The sequence below is a fragment of the Paramisgurnus dabryanus genome, chromosome 19, assembly GCF_030506205.2.
Source record: "Paramisgurnus dabryanus chromosome 19, PD_genome_1.1, whole genome shotgun sequence".
In the NCBI taxonomy this organism is placed as follows: domain Eukaryota; kingdom Metazoa; phylum Chordata; class Actinopteri; order Cypriniformes; family Cobitidae; genus Paramisgurnus; species Paramisgurnus dabryanus.
The window spans coordinates 22,106,247-22,124,736 of NC_133355.1; the positions used below are offsets into that span (position 1 = coordinate 22,106,247).

Genomic DNA, 18,490 nt, shown 5'->3' on the forward strand with positions numbered 1-18,490 from the left:
CATTCAATTCCATCATATTTTTTTTATTCCTACACTGTCAGAAATAAAGGTACAAAACTGTACCTTTTCTGTCACTGGGGCTGTACCCTAAGTTTCCGTTTGGTACCTTAACATGAAAAAAAAACAGAATACAATTTTGGGCAGATTACCGTACCTTTAGGACCTACATTGTTAGAAAAAAGTCAAAATATGTACCCTAGCTGTCAGTGGGGCAGCACCCTTTAAAAAAGTAATTGTATAGAACATTAGGTACAGATGTGTAAACATTTAGTACCAATATGTACCTTTGAGATACTAATATGTATTTTTTAGGTACTAATAAGCTCTTTTTGGTCCCAGCATGTACCTCTGAGGTACTAAAATGAAATCCTTAGGTGCAAAGCTGTTCTTTTTGAAAGGGTACAGCCCCAGTGACAGAAAAGGTACAGTTTTGTACCTTTATTTCTGAGAGTGTACTATGGAAGTCAATGATTACTATCTGCTGTGCGTTTACCATCATTTCTCAAAATATTTTATTTTGTGTTCATCAGAAAAACAGAAATTCATACAGGTTCAGAACAACATGAGGATGAGTAAATGATGACAGAATTTTCATTTTAAAGTAAACTATCCCTTTAAGACATAAGCACCAGTATACACAAATAATGTACAACACACATATAAATCCCTGAACAGTTTTCGAATGAGTCATGTTCGAAAATGCTACACACACGACCACATATTTTATATTTACAGTATGCTTCAGATAGTTCACCAACAAATAGCGGCTTGGCTTCTTGTTCTCCATAAAGAAAAGCATATTCTAATTATTTACTATTAGAAAAAATTGTTAAAATATGTATCCCATCTGTGCGCGGGGGCCCAAATGAACACAGGGGTAGTTGTAACATGGACCGTTTACATTGTTGCACAGGGTTGAGCGAGTTCTTTTTCAAAATATTGTTTTCACGCTACCAAAAGACACTCTCGCGCAAATTTATGGAAAGGTATAATGTTTTTTCATAGAGTTATTGATGAACGAGTGTTTTGGTGGCATGTAAGTAAGTTTTTCTTTGAGTAGTGTGTGTAAGATATCAAATCCAATGCTATGTCATATTAATCAGTGTCTTGTTGACTAAAACATAGCATTGTTTCGAAATATGTCTGCAGCTCTTAGCAACTTTTTTGGTGGGCTTGAAAATATTTTGACCCAGCGGGGTTAATTGTAACGCTGTGTTACAACTAACCCCTCAGCACTTATGATATGAGAACCGCTAATGTTAGCGTAATTCTTGCCATTGTTTTAAATAGGCTACACACGAATGATTGCTGGCTGCCAACAAAATAAATGTTCCTGTGTTATCAAAAATCGTGTATTTTGTTAATATCTTTAATATTGATTGAATAAGGTCATGTCAAAGATTGAAATCATAATGAAATGAATGGCTAAAATCAGATTTTAATGCTCATTATCTCAGAATTTGATTTTGAGACTGTAGTATGGTTTTTACAAACTGGGTCACATATAAAAAAAAAATTGTCATAATTGTGCTAACATTTTTATTCATTTGTAATTGAACTACGATTAGATGAGGGATGAATAGTGTAAATACCTGTCTATTATAGGCAGATATATAAACAAAATCCACTTCAAGTATCTAGACAAAATAGTATTGAAGAAATATTTGCCTGCAAACTTAATTTTAGCAAGTGTTACAACTAACCCCACCTATGGTAATGTTTGCACTTCTGTCACGTTTGGTTTAATTGTCTAGAACGGTAAGTACTAGAAACAAACTTCAAATGTTCATTAGTAGCAGAGATGTGTGTGTAGCTTGTGTAAAAATATAATTAATCAAACCCCAAATTTTTTTTTATGATTGAGCCAAAACCAAAAAGCGTTAGGTTATGCCCCGCTCTCCCCTACTATTATCAACTCTTTAGGTGCAAGTTGTACTTTTTAAAGGGGACAGCCCCAATGACACTGGGGTACAAATTTTGACCAATTTTTCTGACTGTGTAATAATAAATGTAACAATTTATTGAACTATACTGGCTTCTGTTGCCATTCATTGATCAAAGCAAACAGCCATTCCAGTTGTTACAGTTATTTTAACCATGGTTTTTGCATTGTGCAAAGCATGTTGGTAATAATAGCTGTAGAAGCATACGTGGATGCACACTCAGTATTTGATCCAAGCACAATTATAAATATAAGTACAATGCTCATATGTATAGCTCAATGGTTGAGCATTGTGTTAGCAGTGCAAAAAGTGATGTGTTCAAATCAACATACTGATAAAAAAATGTATAGCTTGACCCAAAACTCCATCTCAATCTTTTCTCTCATCTCATGAGCTTTGAAGTAAGGTCACTGCAAAGCAGGAGAAAGGACTTGGATATATTAAGATGTCTAAGCAGTTGTGACTATCTAAAGGCTTTTCTCGTACATACACACATTGAGATCTTTGGCGTACAGTATGTCTTCCATTAGTCAATGAGGCACTGGTATAACTGTTTATCTCGTTCGTTTTATATATAACATGAGTTCTTCCTGTCATGTAAGCGTGTCTGTGTGTTTACTCAGAATGTCTAGACTAAGAGACTGAGAACTCTGAGGTAATGAGGACAACCACTCCTGTTTATTCAGGTCAGATAAAGCAAAGCATGTGAAAGATTTGTAAGCGTGTGTACAGTATGAGCCCAGATATGATTGCATATCAGCAATGAATTCTTCATGATGACCCTATGATTTCATGTCAGGTGTCAAAGGCCTCATAACATAAATGATTGTAATGTTCACCTACACAGGAAGAGTTTTTAGTTTAAAGGAGACATTTCACAAAGCTTTTTTAAGATGTGAAATAAATCTTTGGGGTTCCACAGAGTGGGTATGTGAAGTTTTAGCTCAAAATATCATATAGATAATTTATTACAGCTTGTTAAAATTGTCATTTTGTGAGTGTGAGCATAAATGTGTCGTTTTTGGGTGTGTTCTTTTAAATGCAAATGATCTGATCTCTGCACTAAATGGCAGTGTCATTGTTGGATAGTGCAGATTAAGGGACAGTCCCCTTCTGACATCACAAGGGGAGCCAAATATCAATTACCTATTTTTTCACATGCTTGCAGAGAATGGTTTACCAAAACTAAGTTACTGGGTTGATCTTTTTCACATTTTCTAGGTTGATAGAAGCACTGGGACCCAATTATAGCACTTAAACATGTAAAAAATGTTTTTTTATGATATGTCTCCTTTAAACTAAATTTTTACGTTTAAGCATTTAACAAAAGCTTTTATCCAAAGCGACCTACAGTTTTTTATAAGATATACAATTTCGGCAGTATTTGTGCTTCCTGGGAATCAAACCCACAACCTTTTGAGCTGCTAATGCAATGCTCTACCATTTGAGCTATAGGAAAATAGTCATAACCGTAATAGTCATAACAGCAGATTTACATTAAGACAACAGAAGGGTCATACAATCTATAAATTTGTAAACATAAAAGGTCAGTTGTGTAGATTTTTCGTGACATCTAGTGGTGAGACTGTGAATTGCAAATAACGTCACAGCTCACCCCTCCCTTTCGTACCGCATGGAGAAGACAGACACGTCATCATCTGAGACATCATAGTGACAAAACGGACTCTATAGAGCAGATTGTCCGTTTAGGGCTACTGTAGAAACATGACAGCGACGTTCATGTATGTATATAAAAACGTCTCATTCTAATGCAGGGTTCACACCTGACGTGGTAGAGACAGCAAGCGCGAGTGATTCACATGTTAAGTCAATGCAAAGATGCGATTAGGCATCCTTCGGGGCGAATGGTGCGGAACGCGCGGCGTGGATGGCGCGTTCCGCGCAAATGAGTGTTGCAATGGGGAAAGCGCAAATTGAAAAATCTGAACTTGGCCGGATTTCCGCGCCTCGTTAACCAATCAGGACCTTGCTGTTGTAGTGATATGATTACAGGAAGCGAGCGGAGTCTCAGCGGAGTCGCAGAAGCCCCTCCCATGACGCGAAGTTCTGCGTGAATGTCTTGAATGACTAATATTTAATGCGCGGCTTTCACACGCGAATGAAGCAAGCAAACTCAAATGTTCAAGTGTCCAACAACGTGCTTTCTCTTGGTGGAAGGTCTAACTGAAGTCTAACTTTAAGCAGCTTTTGAATACATAAATCTAAAACGTAGGTTGACAGGTATGACAATGCATGCATACAAATGCCAATAGTAGGTGACACAGGGCCTGTGGTATTAAAGGGATATCTATTAGAAACATTGACTTCTATAATAGGAAAGAAAAATACTATGAAAATCAATGGTGCTCCAAAAAAGTTTTTACTCAAAGTATCTTCTTTGTGTTAAGCAGAACAAAGAAATTTGGTTTGGAGCAACTAGAGGTTGAGTAAATAATGACAATTTTTTCATTTTGGGGTGAACTATCCCTTTAAGATTCAATTTAATACAATTTTCATTAAATAGTTTTCAGGGTTTGCTCAAGCAGTTATTTTTCAATCCATGTTTAACATCAATTTAACGCTACCTACTCCCACCTTTTTCTTTATTATCCAATAAAGACCTCTATGATGTAGAGATCAGCCTATTTAACATGTCTGTGTAATGAGCATATAATAACAAATATTTATTTGTAATGCTTTCAGTGTCTCCATTCACTGTGTGAATATATGTGTGTGTGTCATGGGGGTTGGGTGGTGCGAAGACCCCTCTCTCATATACAGAGCCCCCCTGACTCACCCAGACACACAGCGTCTAGACCATATTCATGATCCATCTGTCTGAGACACCGCTACGCTACGGCCGTGACCATTAGAATTGAAATATTTTTGCCTCGTCCACCCTCCCCCCGTCTCTCGTCTGTACGTCTCTCGTTTTAACTCCTCTGCGTCTCTCTCGCTCTCTTGTCTTTTTCTCGACGCGAAATCAGCACTCCTGAAAATTCAATCACGGTGCACACAGGTGTCTCTAAAATAGCAGCCAGCCGCAGACGCTTTCATTAACATGCGGCCCAGACTGCTAAATATTTTAAGTGCAGAGCTTGGACCTGTGCCATCAGTAAAAAGTGGCCCTTGTTCGGCAGGCAGCAGGGAAAAATAGAAAGAAAATGCATGTTAAATAAAGTACACAAAACCAAACGTTCCCAACTCGATCTGGAGACAAACCAAGAGAAAGAGAAGGGGAAGTAACAGAATAAGGAAGGAAACATATAACCCATAAAAGCGGAGTTGTTAAAAATGTTGTCTTGGTGGTTGAAAATTTTGTGAACGTTGTGCCAAAAAAGGCCCTTGTAAGTCATCTTCCACCTTTTCACACGATCAAGCATCTGTTATGCCTTTTTTACAGAAATGGTGCTGGGAGTTGGAGCTGGTTATTGGATGGGAAATCAAATTCAGTCCACATGTCCACTGACTTCATAATCCAACTAGGACGTAACTGACAACTGCTGCTACATTGTTACATTGTGCACTAGCAAACATAGTGCACCATAGCCAGAGTTTGAATATGAATTCAATGTTGATTTGAATATTGATTATAAAATTAGATTTCTTTAATGAAAAATGTACTTGTTATTACATGCTAACCTTGTGTTACCTTGCTACATCTTCCTTCCCTGGACCCCAAAGCAAATGTGACCCTGGACCACAAAACCAATACCGAAGAGTTTTTTTTTACCTTAAAATAACGTTTCCAAAAAAGTTTCAGTTGTTCATCCACTCGAAACAGGGTGACGGCACTTTCACATTCATTTGCAGCCCTCTATCGGCCTAAACCGCACTAAAGAAGTTTCCAACCATCTGGTCGCGGTCCTGTAGTTCGAGTGAAAACTACAAAAACTTGCTTTACATCAAGTTACAATCCAATCAGAGCCAGCTTTGCTGCAGTAGGCTAAATTATTTACAACGGTGCTAAAGGACAATTCCGCTTTCAACCTGTAGGGGGAGCAAAGAGCAAAAACTCTTTAGTGTTGCTTTAAAGGAACAGTTTGTAGGATTGTGGCTAAAACTGATTTTGCAACCACACAACTGGTGGCCAATACAACATGACAACATAAACATCAGTTGAGGGCTGAAACTAAACTTTTTAAATGACAATATCCTGGCCAGACCACTGTTGTGAGTGATATTTGAAATGAAAATGATTTCTAAAGATCTAGTGACATATCAGGGTCATTTTGTGATTAATTGTTATACATTTCTTACATACTGTTCCTTTAAATGTGAAAAATTTGGATTTTTGCACCCTCAGATTCCAGATTTTTAAAAAGCTGTATCTCTGCCAAATATTGTCGTATCCTACATCAATAGAAAGCTTATTTATAGTTTTCAGGTAATGTCAATTTAAACAAATTTACCCGTATAACTGGTTTTGTGGTCCACGCACACAAATGTGAATCTCGCAGGAGTTGCAAGAAATAGTTTACAGTGCTCTGAAGTTTAAACAATAACTGCACTTTTAAGATTAGGGAAGTCCAGCAAGAGTTGATTCACTTAAACATGTATCCACACATTTATTCATTGTAAAAACCATACAAACGTATTTAGTAAAATACCTTATTAAAGGCAGTGTTACTGATTTTGAAAAATGTCAACTTTAGCCTACTAGCATTGAAGTCACGATCCCACCCTCCATTCAAATCGCCATATAAAGCCACATGAACACGCACAGACCAGAATCCCACTCGTGTCTCATTCACTGGTGAGAAAACGTTGCAGTACGAAGTAAATAACATTACCAAAATAACCAACATAAACAACTGTATCGAAGTTAGATACAGTACGTTTTCGTTTGTGTAGACGTAGTAGTTTGCTTGTCATTTCGAAAACATAAATATCCTGTGCAGGTTGTCAATTCAGCAGGAAAGTTTGTTTGGCTCTGTTTACAGAGGGGATTTGAACATGCTGATGACGTATGATGTCTGTGTGAACAGGGTGCGCAGTGGCATGCAAAACACGTTCACAGAAGAGGAGCAAAAAATCGCATGCATCCAATTATTGCATTCGGTCCGAGTTCAATGATTTGTAGAACATTTTTTGGTCTTATGCTTTTCACAGATGACATATATTTATATTTAGTGCTGGCCGACATTTCTTTAACGATAAATTTACTGATATAATTTTAAAACAATAATGACCGTTCGATAAGTGATCGATAATGTTTATGCACTGTGCGTAAAGCTGCACAAGCACTTCCGGATGCCGCACGCGGTCTTGATTTACAATTACAGTGTCAGTTTAGAAGGAATGGAGTAATGATGAGGCAAGTTATTCATTTTGAAGCGAATAATGCGAACAGAATCACAAGATTCAAATGCGCAGAAACATTTCCTTTTGTGTAATGTTGGACGTGCAAACAGTTTTCGTCAAAGCCCTACATACACTCTCAGAAATAAAGGTACAAAACTGTACCTTTTCTGTCACTGGGGCTGTACCCTTTCAAAAAGTACAGCTTTGCACTTAAGGATTTTATTTTAGTACCTCAGAGGTAAATACTGGGACCAAAGAGAGCTTATTAGTACCTCAAACATACATATTAGTATTTCAAAGGTACATATTGGTACTAAATGTTTACATATCTAATGGTCCATACAATTACCTTCTTAAAGGGTGCTGCCCCACTGACAGCTAGGGTACATATTTAGACTTTTTCTAACAATGTAAGTCCTAAAGGTACGGTAATCTAACCAAAATTGTATTCTGTTTTTTATTCATGTAAAGGTACCAAACGAAAACTTAGGGTACAGCCCCAGTGAAAGAAAAGGTACAGTTTTGTACCTTTATTTCTGACAGTGTATATTTATACAAATACATTTAAACACACAGGATTTTAACAGAATTTTAACCAGCATAACTAAAAAATTTTCTGGATCAAATCAGATACCATGCCTTTAAACAAACACACACACACAAACACACACAGACTGCTAAAAAATGGAGAATTACCAAAAAATGCAACCTTCAAAGTTCAACAACACCCTAGGCATAACTGATGCAGACAAAGCCAATTACAGTAAAGAGATGTAGAGTAACTTCCAAGAATAAGGAGAAAGCTTTAAACATAAAGTAATGAAAAAGCCCTAAAACTATTATAAATCTGATAGGTCAAACTCTGAAATCTAGTCATGGTCGAAGCCATAGTAAAACAGTTGGTGTATGAATTCTGTATAAGTGGCAAATAAAACTTTAAAAAAATACAATGTACCGTGGGAGGGACACTGCATTATTTGACAGAAAACTTTATCAAATACTACAACTCAAAAATAAAAAGCTAAACATGTCCTGTATCTTTGGTGCTGAAATTCTTGTGATTCGAATGATGTAAACCATTTTAAGATACAATCAACACAGTGGGTACAATTTGTGTCCTGTAGTAGCCTCCACTATATGAAATACACATCTACAACAGGACTGCCAGCTTTGCAAAGCATTGGCTGAGAATTTGCATTCAAGTTTGAGTAGCACCTTATGTTTTTGGCCTAAATGTGGTCAAATCGATGTAACAAACTGTCTCTCACGGCTTACTTTACTATACATCAATGGAAACAACACACTATACCACTTTCAAATTGCAGTGGAAAGTCAGCGAGTGGGTTTGTCTGATGAGCTTGTTTGAAAAATGATTCACTGATTCATTTCAATGACTCCTCAAGTTTTGTTCCTGGAACTCTTTAACACATTCAGAATAACTTCCCCAACACTGATACCATATCAGCAGCCACAGAGGTATGTGTGGTGTTAAGACACTTACACTGGATGGTGTCTGGAGGAGGAGGTACAGCAGCGGGACAGTGTTCCTCATCACTGTTGTCTCCACATTCATTCAGATGATTACAAATCAGCGAGAGAAGTTTCAAACATCTGCCATTGGTGCAGCGGAACTTGCACTCTGTAGTCAGATAGAAAGAGATATGAGTCTTTAAGAGTACATGGATGGGATTGTTATGACAAAGACATCACTGTGATAAGACTTGAGGCGTTACATACCAGACAGATTGGACAATTAATCAGACACAGGTTGCTGCAATGCACCACGTGCAGGAAAAATAACAATTACGACTTTGGGTGGAGCGTTTGGATCAACAAATATTTCAAAACCGTGCAAAGAGTTATTCTTAAATTAGGCTCGGCCTCAGACGACACACCCGCTGACTGTTCGCAGACTGTCTCGTGGATATTGCACACGGTGCTAAAATAGCAAGCTCCAAATTGATTGGCTGGCATCCGTTTAATATGCATTGTTTTCTGAATCATGAATTTCTTTCTTTGGTATTGACTGTAAAACTGTTTACAGATACAGATCACAGTGGCATCAGGTCAAGTAAAATCATCACCTTTATGTATACAAATTACAGATTACTTCAAAACAGCTTTACAATAATAAACAGGAGGGTAACTAGAAATTATTATTATTATAAAAAAATTTGAAAACTCATATTCAATTTGATTCAATTCTTTAATTATGAACTCTATTGGCCTTAATGTATAGCAAGGCTTTGAACCGCGGTTCACGGAATGAAAACAAAAAAACAGAAACTCTTTTGTTTTGCAAGGAACAGAAACAAAACCTGTTTTTTTGTTTTCACATAATATATATATTCCGGAACAGAATAGTTTGTTGAAAATAATGGTAACCGGTTAATACCGTTATTTTTTTTTTTCGTTCTTTGACAAGATTTCTGTGCAGTATTCGGTAAAGTTTACTTCCGGTCGTCGTTGACTCATCGGAGAAATTAGAAGCTTGCCAGCAGCAAGTAGCCTACTCAAGCCCAAGTCTCTAATGCTCAATCATAAGAGGTAAGTATTGTAGGCTAACAAGTATCTCAAGACGTTTGTTTTTTAATACTAATTAGTGGTGTAACGGATTGCAGTTGATCCGTGATCCGTACAGATCACGACCCATGGTTCGGGTCGCTTGCGATTTGCGGATTAATACGCAAATTTAAATAGGGTGAAAGTTGATAATTTGCAGGTGTTTCAAATACATCTGGCGAATATAGCCCTGAAAACAACATCATTTTCACTTTATGTGGAGGGACTGTTTATACTGCATCTTCTTCCTGAAGCGCCGTTTGGAATTCGTCCTCCGTCTGTGTTTAAGTGCCCTCATCAAATGTAGGCATGTCAGAATTACAGTTATGCCGCTTACATAATGTAGCCTTTTTTAATATTTGATGACAAGATAGAGACTTTAGGAAAATCATGTAGACTAATAATTTTATGTTGAATGTTCTTATGATCAGCCTACTTATTCGAATGTCCCACAGACATATCAACCAGTTCGGGAACTTTATTTTTTTGTTCAGGAACGTCAATTTTAGGGTTGAACCGAAAACGCTAAAATACTGTTTCTGTCCGGAACAAAACAATTGGGAAAAAATCTGGTTCAGAGCCCTGATGTATAGTCAAAAAAGTGGTGACCAACAAATCCCTTAAAATTGTTTTGTTGAACACGCTGGGCACACATAATGTGACCCTGGACCACAAAACCAGTTATAAGTGACACCGGTATATTTGTAGCAATAGCCAAAAATACATTGTATGGGTCATTTTTATGGCAAAAATTAAAGTAAATATTATGTTCTATGAAAATATTTAGTAAATTTCCTAGCGTAAATATATTTAAAAAGTTATGTGTTGTAATATGTATTGCTAAGGACTTCATTTGGACAACTTTAAAGGCGATTTTCTCAATATTTAGATTTTTTGCACCCTCATTCTCATACCCTCATGTATCTTGAGCAAATATTGTTATATCCCAACAAACTATAAATCAATAGAAAGCTTATTTATTTAGCATAAATCTCAATTTTAAAATTGACCCGTATGACTGGTTTTCGTGGTCCAGGGTCACATATTTGTTCTTTACTAAATATGTTATCCTACTTTATTAAATCGCGAATCATTTGATTCTTTAAATGATTAACAAAAACAATCGATTTACGATTTTTTTTTAAATCACGTTTTAAGATCGATGCATATGAATCGTCAGAATTCAATGCGTCAAGAAAAAGAGTGAATCTACACTCCTTTTATACATAAAATGAGTTAAAGTGCACCTACTGTATTTCATTGCTAAAAACAACAACATTATTTATGTATTTGGTATAATACAATGTGTTCGCATGGTTTAAAAAAAACATTATTTTCCACATACCGTACATTTTTGTAACTTCAGATATACTGCTTTCCTCAAACGCATTGATTTTGTACAAAACTCATCGATCTGAAAAGCTTTTTGTCCCTGATTGGCCAGCTAATTTGTACGTTGTGCTTGGCCTGAACGTACTGACTTCAGCCAGAAATGTGACGCTCTTTACCATGTTTGAAAGATTTGGTCCCAATGCAATGCTAACAGGAGTTAACTTACAGGCTGTGAGTCCGAAACGAGAGGAATTATGATAATGTCAATCATCTCTACATCACCAATCCCAGGAAGTAAACTGTTGCCTACAATCCGTGTGTTTGTTGTAGTCAAGGAAAAGAGATTTACGTTGGAGACGATAACCCGTGTCATCGTTTACTTTGGGGTTTGTACCTTTTGCATTCCGTTAACATGTACTAACACACACTTACACACCAAAGGAAATGTAAAATCATGCAACCATAGTTGCTCTTTACATTTAGCCAGGTCCCTTCAACATCTTGCATAAAAGTAGACCAAAGTGATTGGTTGCTTCACATGTCCTTCACATGGTGCAAAGTGGCCAGGCTACTAAACAAAGTCTGGATAATCTTTGCTTCCTGCAATTTTGACTGATAAAAACAGTAGAAAGAAAACCAAAAATGCAGGCCAGATATGAACTAGAACTGCCAGCATAAACACAAAATGTCAATGTGTCGGTGCATGTCAGCTAACACATTAGACCATAGCTAAGACAAATTAATAATGAAGTAAATGTACAGCTTGTATGCCACAATCCAAGTCTTCCAAAACCAACTGAGGGTGAGTACATGATGACAGCATTTTTTTTTTTTGGCTAAAGTATTCCTTTAAGACTACATCAACACCACTATATTAAAATCCAAATGTTCTTGCATTTGAGTCCTCCAAGAGACTCCCTCCAAAAAAAGGATGGGAAAAAGGCACTTATTCAAACAGCCTTTAGTGACTTTAAAAGTTAAGAAATGTTTTGACAGTGTTTTTGTATCCTGATGACCAATAACAATACATTATAAAACATTAGCTTTTGAGCCGTTATAATAGGGGGCAGGATTTCGGCAGCTCGTTTCAGACCGGTTGCCGGCCGCTGTCTGGTCTGTGGCGGTAATCGCAGATTTGATCACTAGCAGGGGAAATGAGACACCATGTTTGAGACACCAGTCTCCACACACCAGCCAAACAAACTCGAACACACTCCAACGTCTGGTTGGGGACAAACAACTATCTGTCTGTCCTGAGCAGACAGCCGTGTCATTTAATTCAGATCAGGGAAAACAGGGAACATTCTGAACCATGCAGTAAGAAAAGCCACACAATGTTGCTCTTATCTTTTTGAATTATAATATGTAACTCATTTTAACATTTCATAAAGATATTTTGACTGGTGCGTCCCAAGAAAAACACAAATTAATGTATCACTTATGGCTGTAAAACAAACGGCGGTACAGGTTAAGTGCCAGATTTAACCATTAAAGGTCGCTACCCCAAGTATGAGTTGTAGTATTAGTGAGGCTTGTTTTTGCTAACATGATGACCACCACTCTCTCTCTTTCCCCAGTGTGGTGAGCTAAGCTGATGTTCTCCGTGTCATCGGCCGCCCATGGCACAACCGCCTGCCATTCATGTGACACGTCCGGCTCTGATAAGACCTTAAACCACCCTGCATGTTTGGGTTCTCTTGGGTTTTTCTCAGGGTTTTTGGATTATGTCACCTGCCCTCTGCTCGCCTTTAGCAGTCAGAAAAGGCCATCTGAGCAGCTGGGCAACATTAAGGGATGGATGGGTATGAGAGTAGCCTCAGTGTCTAAATTTATTCAGTATTTAGAGTCACCAGTAAGATACGGGTGAGTGTGTCAGCTGTTCATGACTGTGGTTTGTTAGCTTTTGCATCTTAATTTTACTCCAAAGGTCATCATTAACCGGAGATGGTTGAAGTTTATTTTTATTTTACTCTTTTTGAGTTCGGGTTTGTTTGAATAGATACAATTGAGAATGTGTGTTGACTTATGCAGTATGTTTCGTCTTCTTAAATTCTTGCTTAGAATTTTGGAAAATTTTCCACTTTGTAGTTTTTCAACCTTGATAATATTTTCAAGACCCGCATCTGATGGTACATCGACTTAGAATAGGTTGAATGACATGTCCACCGTAGCCTGACGGGGTCTGTATCGCTTTTACTCGTACTTTTAAACTTGTGGTTTCGGGTAGTAACCAGAGCACATAAAAATAACTGAAAAAATCTGCTTTACGGCATTCGTCACTTCCTCCACTTCATCCATCCTATATTTCATCTAACTTCTTGAATCAAAAACCTAATGAGTTGTCTTCGTCCTTTGCAACAGTGCTGCGGCGCTTGTTGCCTCTAGGGGGCGCTAGATGTGAAAATACATGTCTAGCGCCCCCTATTGGCCAAAAAGTTGCGCTGTGTGCCTTTAAAGGAAAACACCACCGTTTTTCAATATTTTACTATGTTCTGACCTCAACTTAGGCGAATTAATGCATACCTATCTTTTTCAATGCATGCATTTAATCTTTGTACAGCACGTTGTGAATGTGTTAGCATTTAGCCTAGCCCCATTCATTCCTTAGGATCCAAACAGGGATGAATTTTGAAGCCACCAAACACTTCCATGTTTTCTCTATTTAAAGACTGTTACATGAATAGTTACACAAGTAAGTATTACACAAGTACACAAGTAAGTAGTGGGACAAAATAAAACTTTTGTTTGGAGCCATACGAATGAATGGGGCTAGACTTAATGCTCACACATTCAAGAAGCGCAGTCCAAAGATTAAAAGTGCATGCATTGAAAAAAGATAGGTATGTATTAATTCATCGAAGTTGAGGTAAGAACATAGTAAAATATTGAAAAACGGTGGTGTTTTCCTTTAAAGGGGGTCACACACCGAACGGGCAGCTCAGCGCTGCGCCGCGTCGCGTTTAGGACAACTTGGAGGTATCGTACACTGGAAGTGCACAATAAAAAGTGTGAGCTTAGTCAGATAGCGTCTACTTCAAAATGCAAAATATACGTTAGCAGCCAATGTTAATCGTTAATGTTTTGGGACAAATATGATGCTATTTTATGTTAAACTATGTGAGTGGCGCTCTGTGGCGCGACAAGCATTTGAGCAACTTCCTGAGTCGTAGCTGGGCGGCCCGGACAGGCACCATCTGTCGGCGCCGGTGTGCGTATACTCATTGAAAACAATGGCCCTCATTTATCAAAAGTGCGTACACCAAATTTCCAGCGTACACCTTGCGTACACCCAAAACCACGGTGACTTTGAGATTTATCAATATGGACGTTGGTGTACGGCACGCTCAAATCCTACGCCAGCTCAGGAGGTGGTGTACGCACATTTTGAGTTAGTGCAGAAATGCGCAAAAACTTCCTAACACCACAAAACGTACTGACAAACTAAAATATGATATATTATGACCCACTGTAAAAAACATAGTAATTATAAACTTTAGTGTTTATTTTTTTGCAACAATGTTCAATGTTTAATTTGTGAGACTTTACCAAAGCATTTGATTTGTATGCATATCATATGTATTCCTTCAGTTGAGAGCCTGTGCGCTTTACCTGATGTTTCAGAGCGAGCATGTGAACGGAGCTTAGTGGGAGCGGAGCGTTGAGCGGTGCGGTAATATTACCATCAAAGCGCCTTTCCGAAAATTCCGCTCCCTCAGCACCGCTCGTTGAACCCAGAACGCCCTTTGATAATTTGCTAGTTCGAGAATCTGTAAAAAACGTCTAGCAATAAGTTATGGAATTCAAGCCTTATACATAAATGTAAAGTAAAAATCAAAGTTAAGATTGAGCAGGAAGAAAAAATTGAAAGGGACTGCGGAGAGACTGTAAAGAGTTAGCAAATATTCTTCCTGGAATCTGAAGCGGCACATTGCAAGAAAGCACAAGGATGTGCTACGAAAACATGGTAATGCAATAAAAGGTAAGCTAGTTACATACTATTCAATGATAAATAAATACAGATGAGGTACGGTAAAATGCTTGTGTTGAATGGAGCCGTAAATCCGATCATGATGACATGCGGACAAAATTATGGCCACGAATAATTTTTTATGCTTTTCTTATTTAGTCTAAAGTATGGCCATAAATTTAGAATTTGTTCCCAATATTCAACAGTTTGTTCCTTGGAATTAATTATTATAATATTTAGAATATTTCATAATTACTATTACAATTATTATTACTTCAAATTATGAATTAGCTTAGCTAAAACATGTGGATGTCGTGGAAACAAATTGTTAATTTGAATTATATCCGGAGCTCCGTTTCAAACTGGATCTAAGATACAGCTAACAAACAACTGTATGTAAATACAGAACAACACACTACAAAAGTTACTACATCATTTTAAAATATTATATAAAAAAAATTAACTGAACCATTAAGCAGACATAGAATTTAGATGTAGGCAACAGTAAATAATAATAATAATAAATAATTATTCTTCTAAATATCAATTAATAATAATAATAATAATAAGAATATTACAAATTGTCATCCAATTATTAATGTGTCTTTAATTCCACTCTTTAAACTGCCAAATAAAACAATTTTGTTTCTTTTCACTTTCCCGGATTCTCTTCTTTGCCGTCTTTCGTGTGTCAATGGCGTAAAATGAGGGCGTGGGGGAGGCGGAGAATTGAATTTATATGGGCTTGTTATTCTAATGACGCTCGTTTTCGGCCGCGGCATTTATGAAGGGCAGATATTGCATACACCTGAATATCAACGGTACGCACAGTTTCATAAATCAGGCGGTGAGAGGAGTGTAAGCATAATCTTACGCCAACACATACGCCCGTTTCTACGCAAGAATGATAAATGAGGGCCACTGTGTTTGATTTTTTTAGAATGGCTCTGCGCGGTGCTGAGCTGCGCGTCCGGTGTGCAACCCCCTTAAGATTAATCATATAAAATGCAATCAAAATAAATGTTAATGCCATGAGATTACCAATACAGTGTAATTTAATGTTTTTGTAACTTATTTTACTTTTGTAATGGGACACATTTCCATCCTTCAGATGAGACGTTAACCCGAGGACCTGACTCTCTGTGTTCGTTCAAAATCCCAGGATGTCTTTCGAAAAAAGAGTAGGGGTGTGCCCCGGCATCCTGGCCAAATTTTCCCATTGGCCTTCGAATCATTCCCATATTAAATGCCTATATCAGTGGGCATTCTGGCACAATATGGCTGCCGTCGCATCATCCAGGTGGATGCTGCACATTGGTGGTTAGGCGCTTTAGCTGTTGCAGAAAAGGAATATATAAATGTAACAAATTATTAATTATAAATTATAAGAAATGAAATTTAGCAAAAAAAAGTAGGTCAAGACTTGACTTAAGTTATCAGGAATAGATTTGATTGTAAAAAGTGGATGTGGAGCAGGACCTGAATGTGAGTTTGCCTGCTATAGGTAAAGCAAACAGGTAGGCTTGCCCCCAAAATCACACCCCATAATGCTCACACATATGAAGCAAAGTCATAGTATAGACTGAGTGTACATTAAAACTATAATGAGATACGCTGCATGTGTTGTATTGCAGTGTTTCCCAATCCTGGTCCTCGAGAACCCCCTCCCAGAATGTTTAAGATGTCTCCTCAGTTAAAGGGGGGTGCATAATTTTTGAAAAACACTTTGGAAAGGAAGTCGGGCTGACTATCAAAATACACTTGTAGCCAATCAGCAGTAAGGGGCTGCTTTGCTTGGGTTGCGTATGTGTGGGGGTCTATCAAAAGAAGGTCCAGATTCTAGCTTGTTAGGTAGACATGTCAACCATTCTGGAAGGACGCTGATGAGTTGGATCAGGTGTTTTAAATAAGAAGACATCTAAAACTTTCTGGGAGGGGGTCCTCGAGGATCAGGATTGGGAAGCACTGTTGCACTGTTACTTCCCTGTTTAGTTTAGGATACGGTGTATTGAGATGTGTGTAAATGTCCAAGGCTAAGAAATGAGTTTTGTTCTTAATACCTTTAATCTTATTTGGACCTCGTCTCCCACACATCCCGCTATATCTTTTGTCACTTTCAACACTTCCCTCCCTGTCTTTCCCCTTCAGTCTCTGTCTGTCGCCGCCTCCAGGTCTTGGCTCCTTTATTAAGAAGAGAAAATAAGCCTGCGAAATTTTCAGCGCCAAATTCCCCAGCACGTTGAGGGGGAGCAATGTGTGTCGTGGTGAGAAGAGAATGACCTCCGCCGGCTGAGCTCAGATAATTAAGAGTGTGTGCATTGCAGAACCGAGTCAAGAAGTGCGAGACGGAGCAGCCGTCGCAATATGTTCTCACTTTATTAACATTTCTTAGTAAAATGCAAACCAGACGAGGGCTAGACGTCATACTGAATATAGCCGGCGTGATCCGCTTTATTTAAACTGTGAAAAAAATCCCTCGCTGTAACCTTTGAAAACTATTAAGCTAATTTCGTCAAGCCTTCGTATTTGTCAGGTAGGTAGGGTTTAAACGGGTCGGCCAGGTTCAAACTTACAAACAAGCATGGCTAACCACGATTTAACCTTGCGGATATCGATTGTTATTCTCTCCCTTGACCTGCTTGTTTCGTAGTGTTATATTCCCCGTCATTCAGCCCACAGTACACTCCCCTGACCTTTCCAAACCTCCCTACGCAAACCTGTGTGCCGTGGGCTCACAGAATGACGGCAATCGATTTGGAAGCTGTCCACACTCCAAACGCCTCTGCCGTGAAACACCAACACGATTCCCACTCCACGAAGAATATGTGTGTGTGTTTGAGTAAAGTGTGTGAGAAAACACAAGCTTCAACACTGAGTAGCTTCGGTCTGTTGCTAGGCGAAATCATGAGCAAATTAAATCATATCGACAAAAAAATCTGTGGCGTTTGAATGTCTTAAATTAAGATTAAATTAATAGAAATTTATATTAAATAAGGAGTGGGCTGACTGAACAATGCCTGAGATATAAAACAATCAAATTACAAGATCTTTAGTTATATCTGTAGTTATACAACAGCTGTCAAAGTGCTCAGTGGCTATGGTTTATATTTTCATTTCTCTTTCTCAAACATTGCAAAGCAGTAATTTTGTAACAAGTTAAATAATTATCTTTAAATTAAAATAATTTAGATGCAAAACCCTCTAAGTGCATCTGACATAATTTCTTCTAAATGGCATTTTTTTATCAGGCTCTTATGTTTAGGTTTAGTAATTTCACTTTGATGGCAACAAAAAGATTTTTATTCAGTAATTGAAATGCTTTATTTTTTACAAATGTCACTTTTGGCATTTCATTGGTATTTATTAAGTTTGACCGTCTTTC

General features: G+C 37.8%; 1 protein-coding gene across 1 annotated transcript in view; it reads right to left on the minus strand.

Moving 5' to 3' along the window:
* ldlrad4a (low density lipoprotein receptor class A domain containing 4a) overlaps positions 1 to 18,490 on the minus strand; it is a 105,745-nt gene that overhangs the window by 34,697 nt on the left and 52,558 nt on the right. The window contains exon 3 of the mRNA XM_065293122.2: positions 8,749 to 8,886. Coding sequence (XP_065149194.1) covers positions 8,749 to 8,886 — 138 coding nt within the window. The remainder of the gene's footprint in view (positions 1 to 8,748; positions 8,887 to 18,490) is intronic.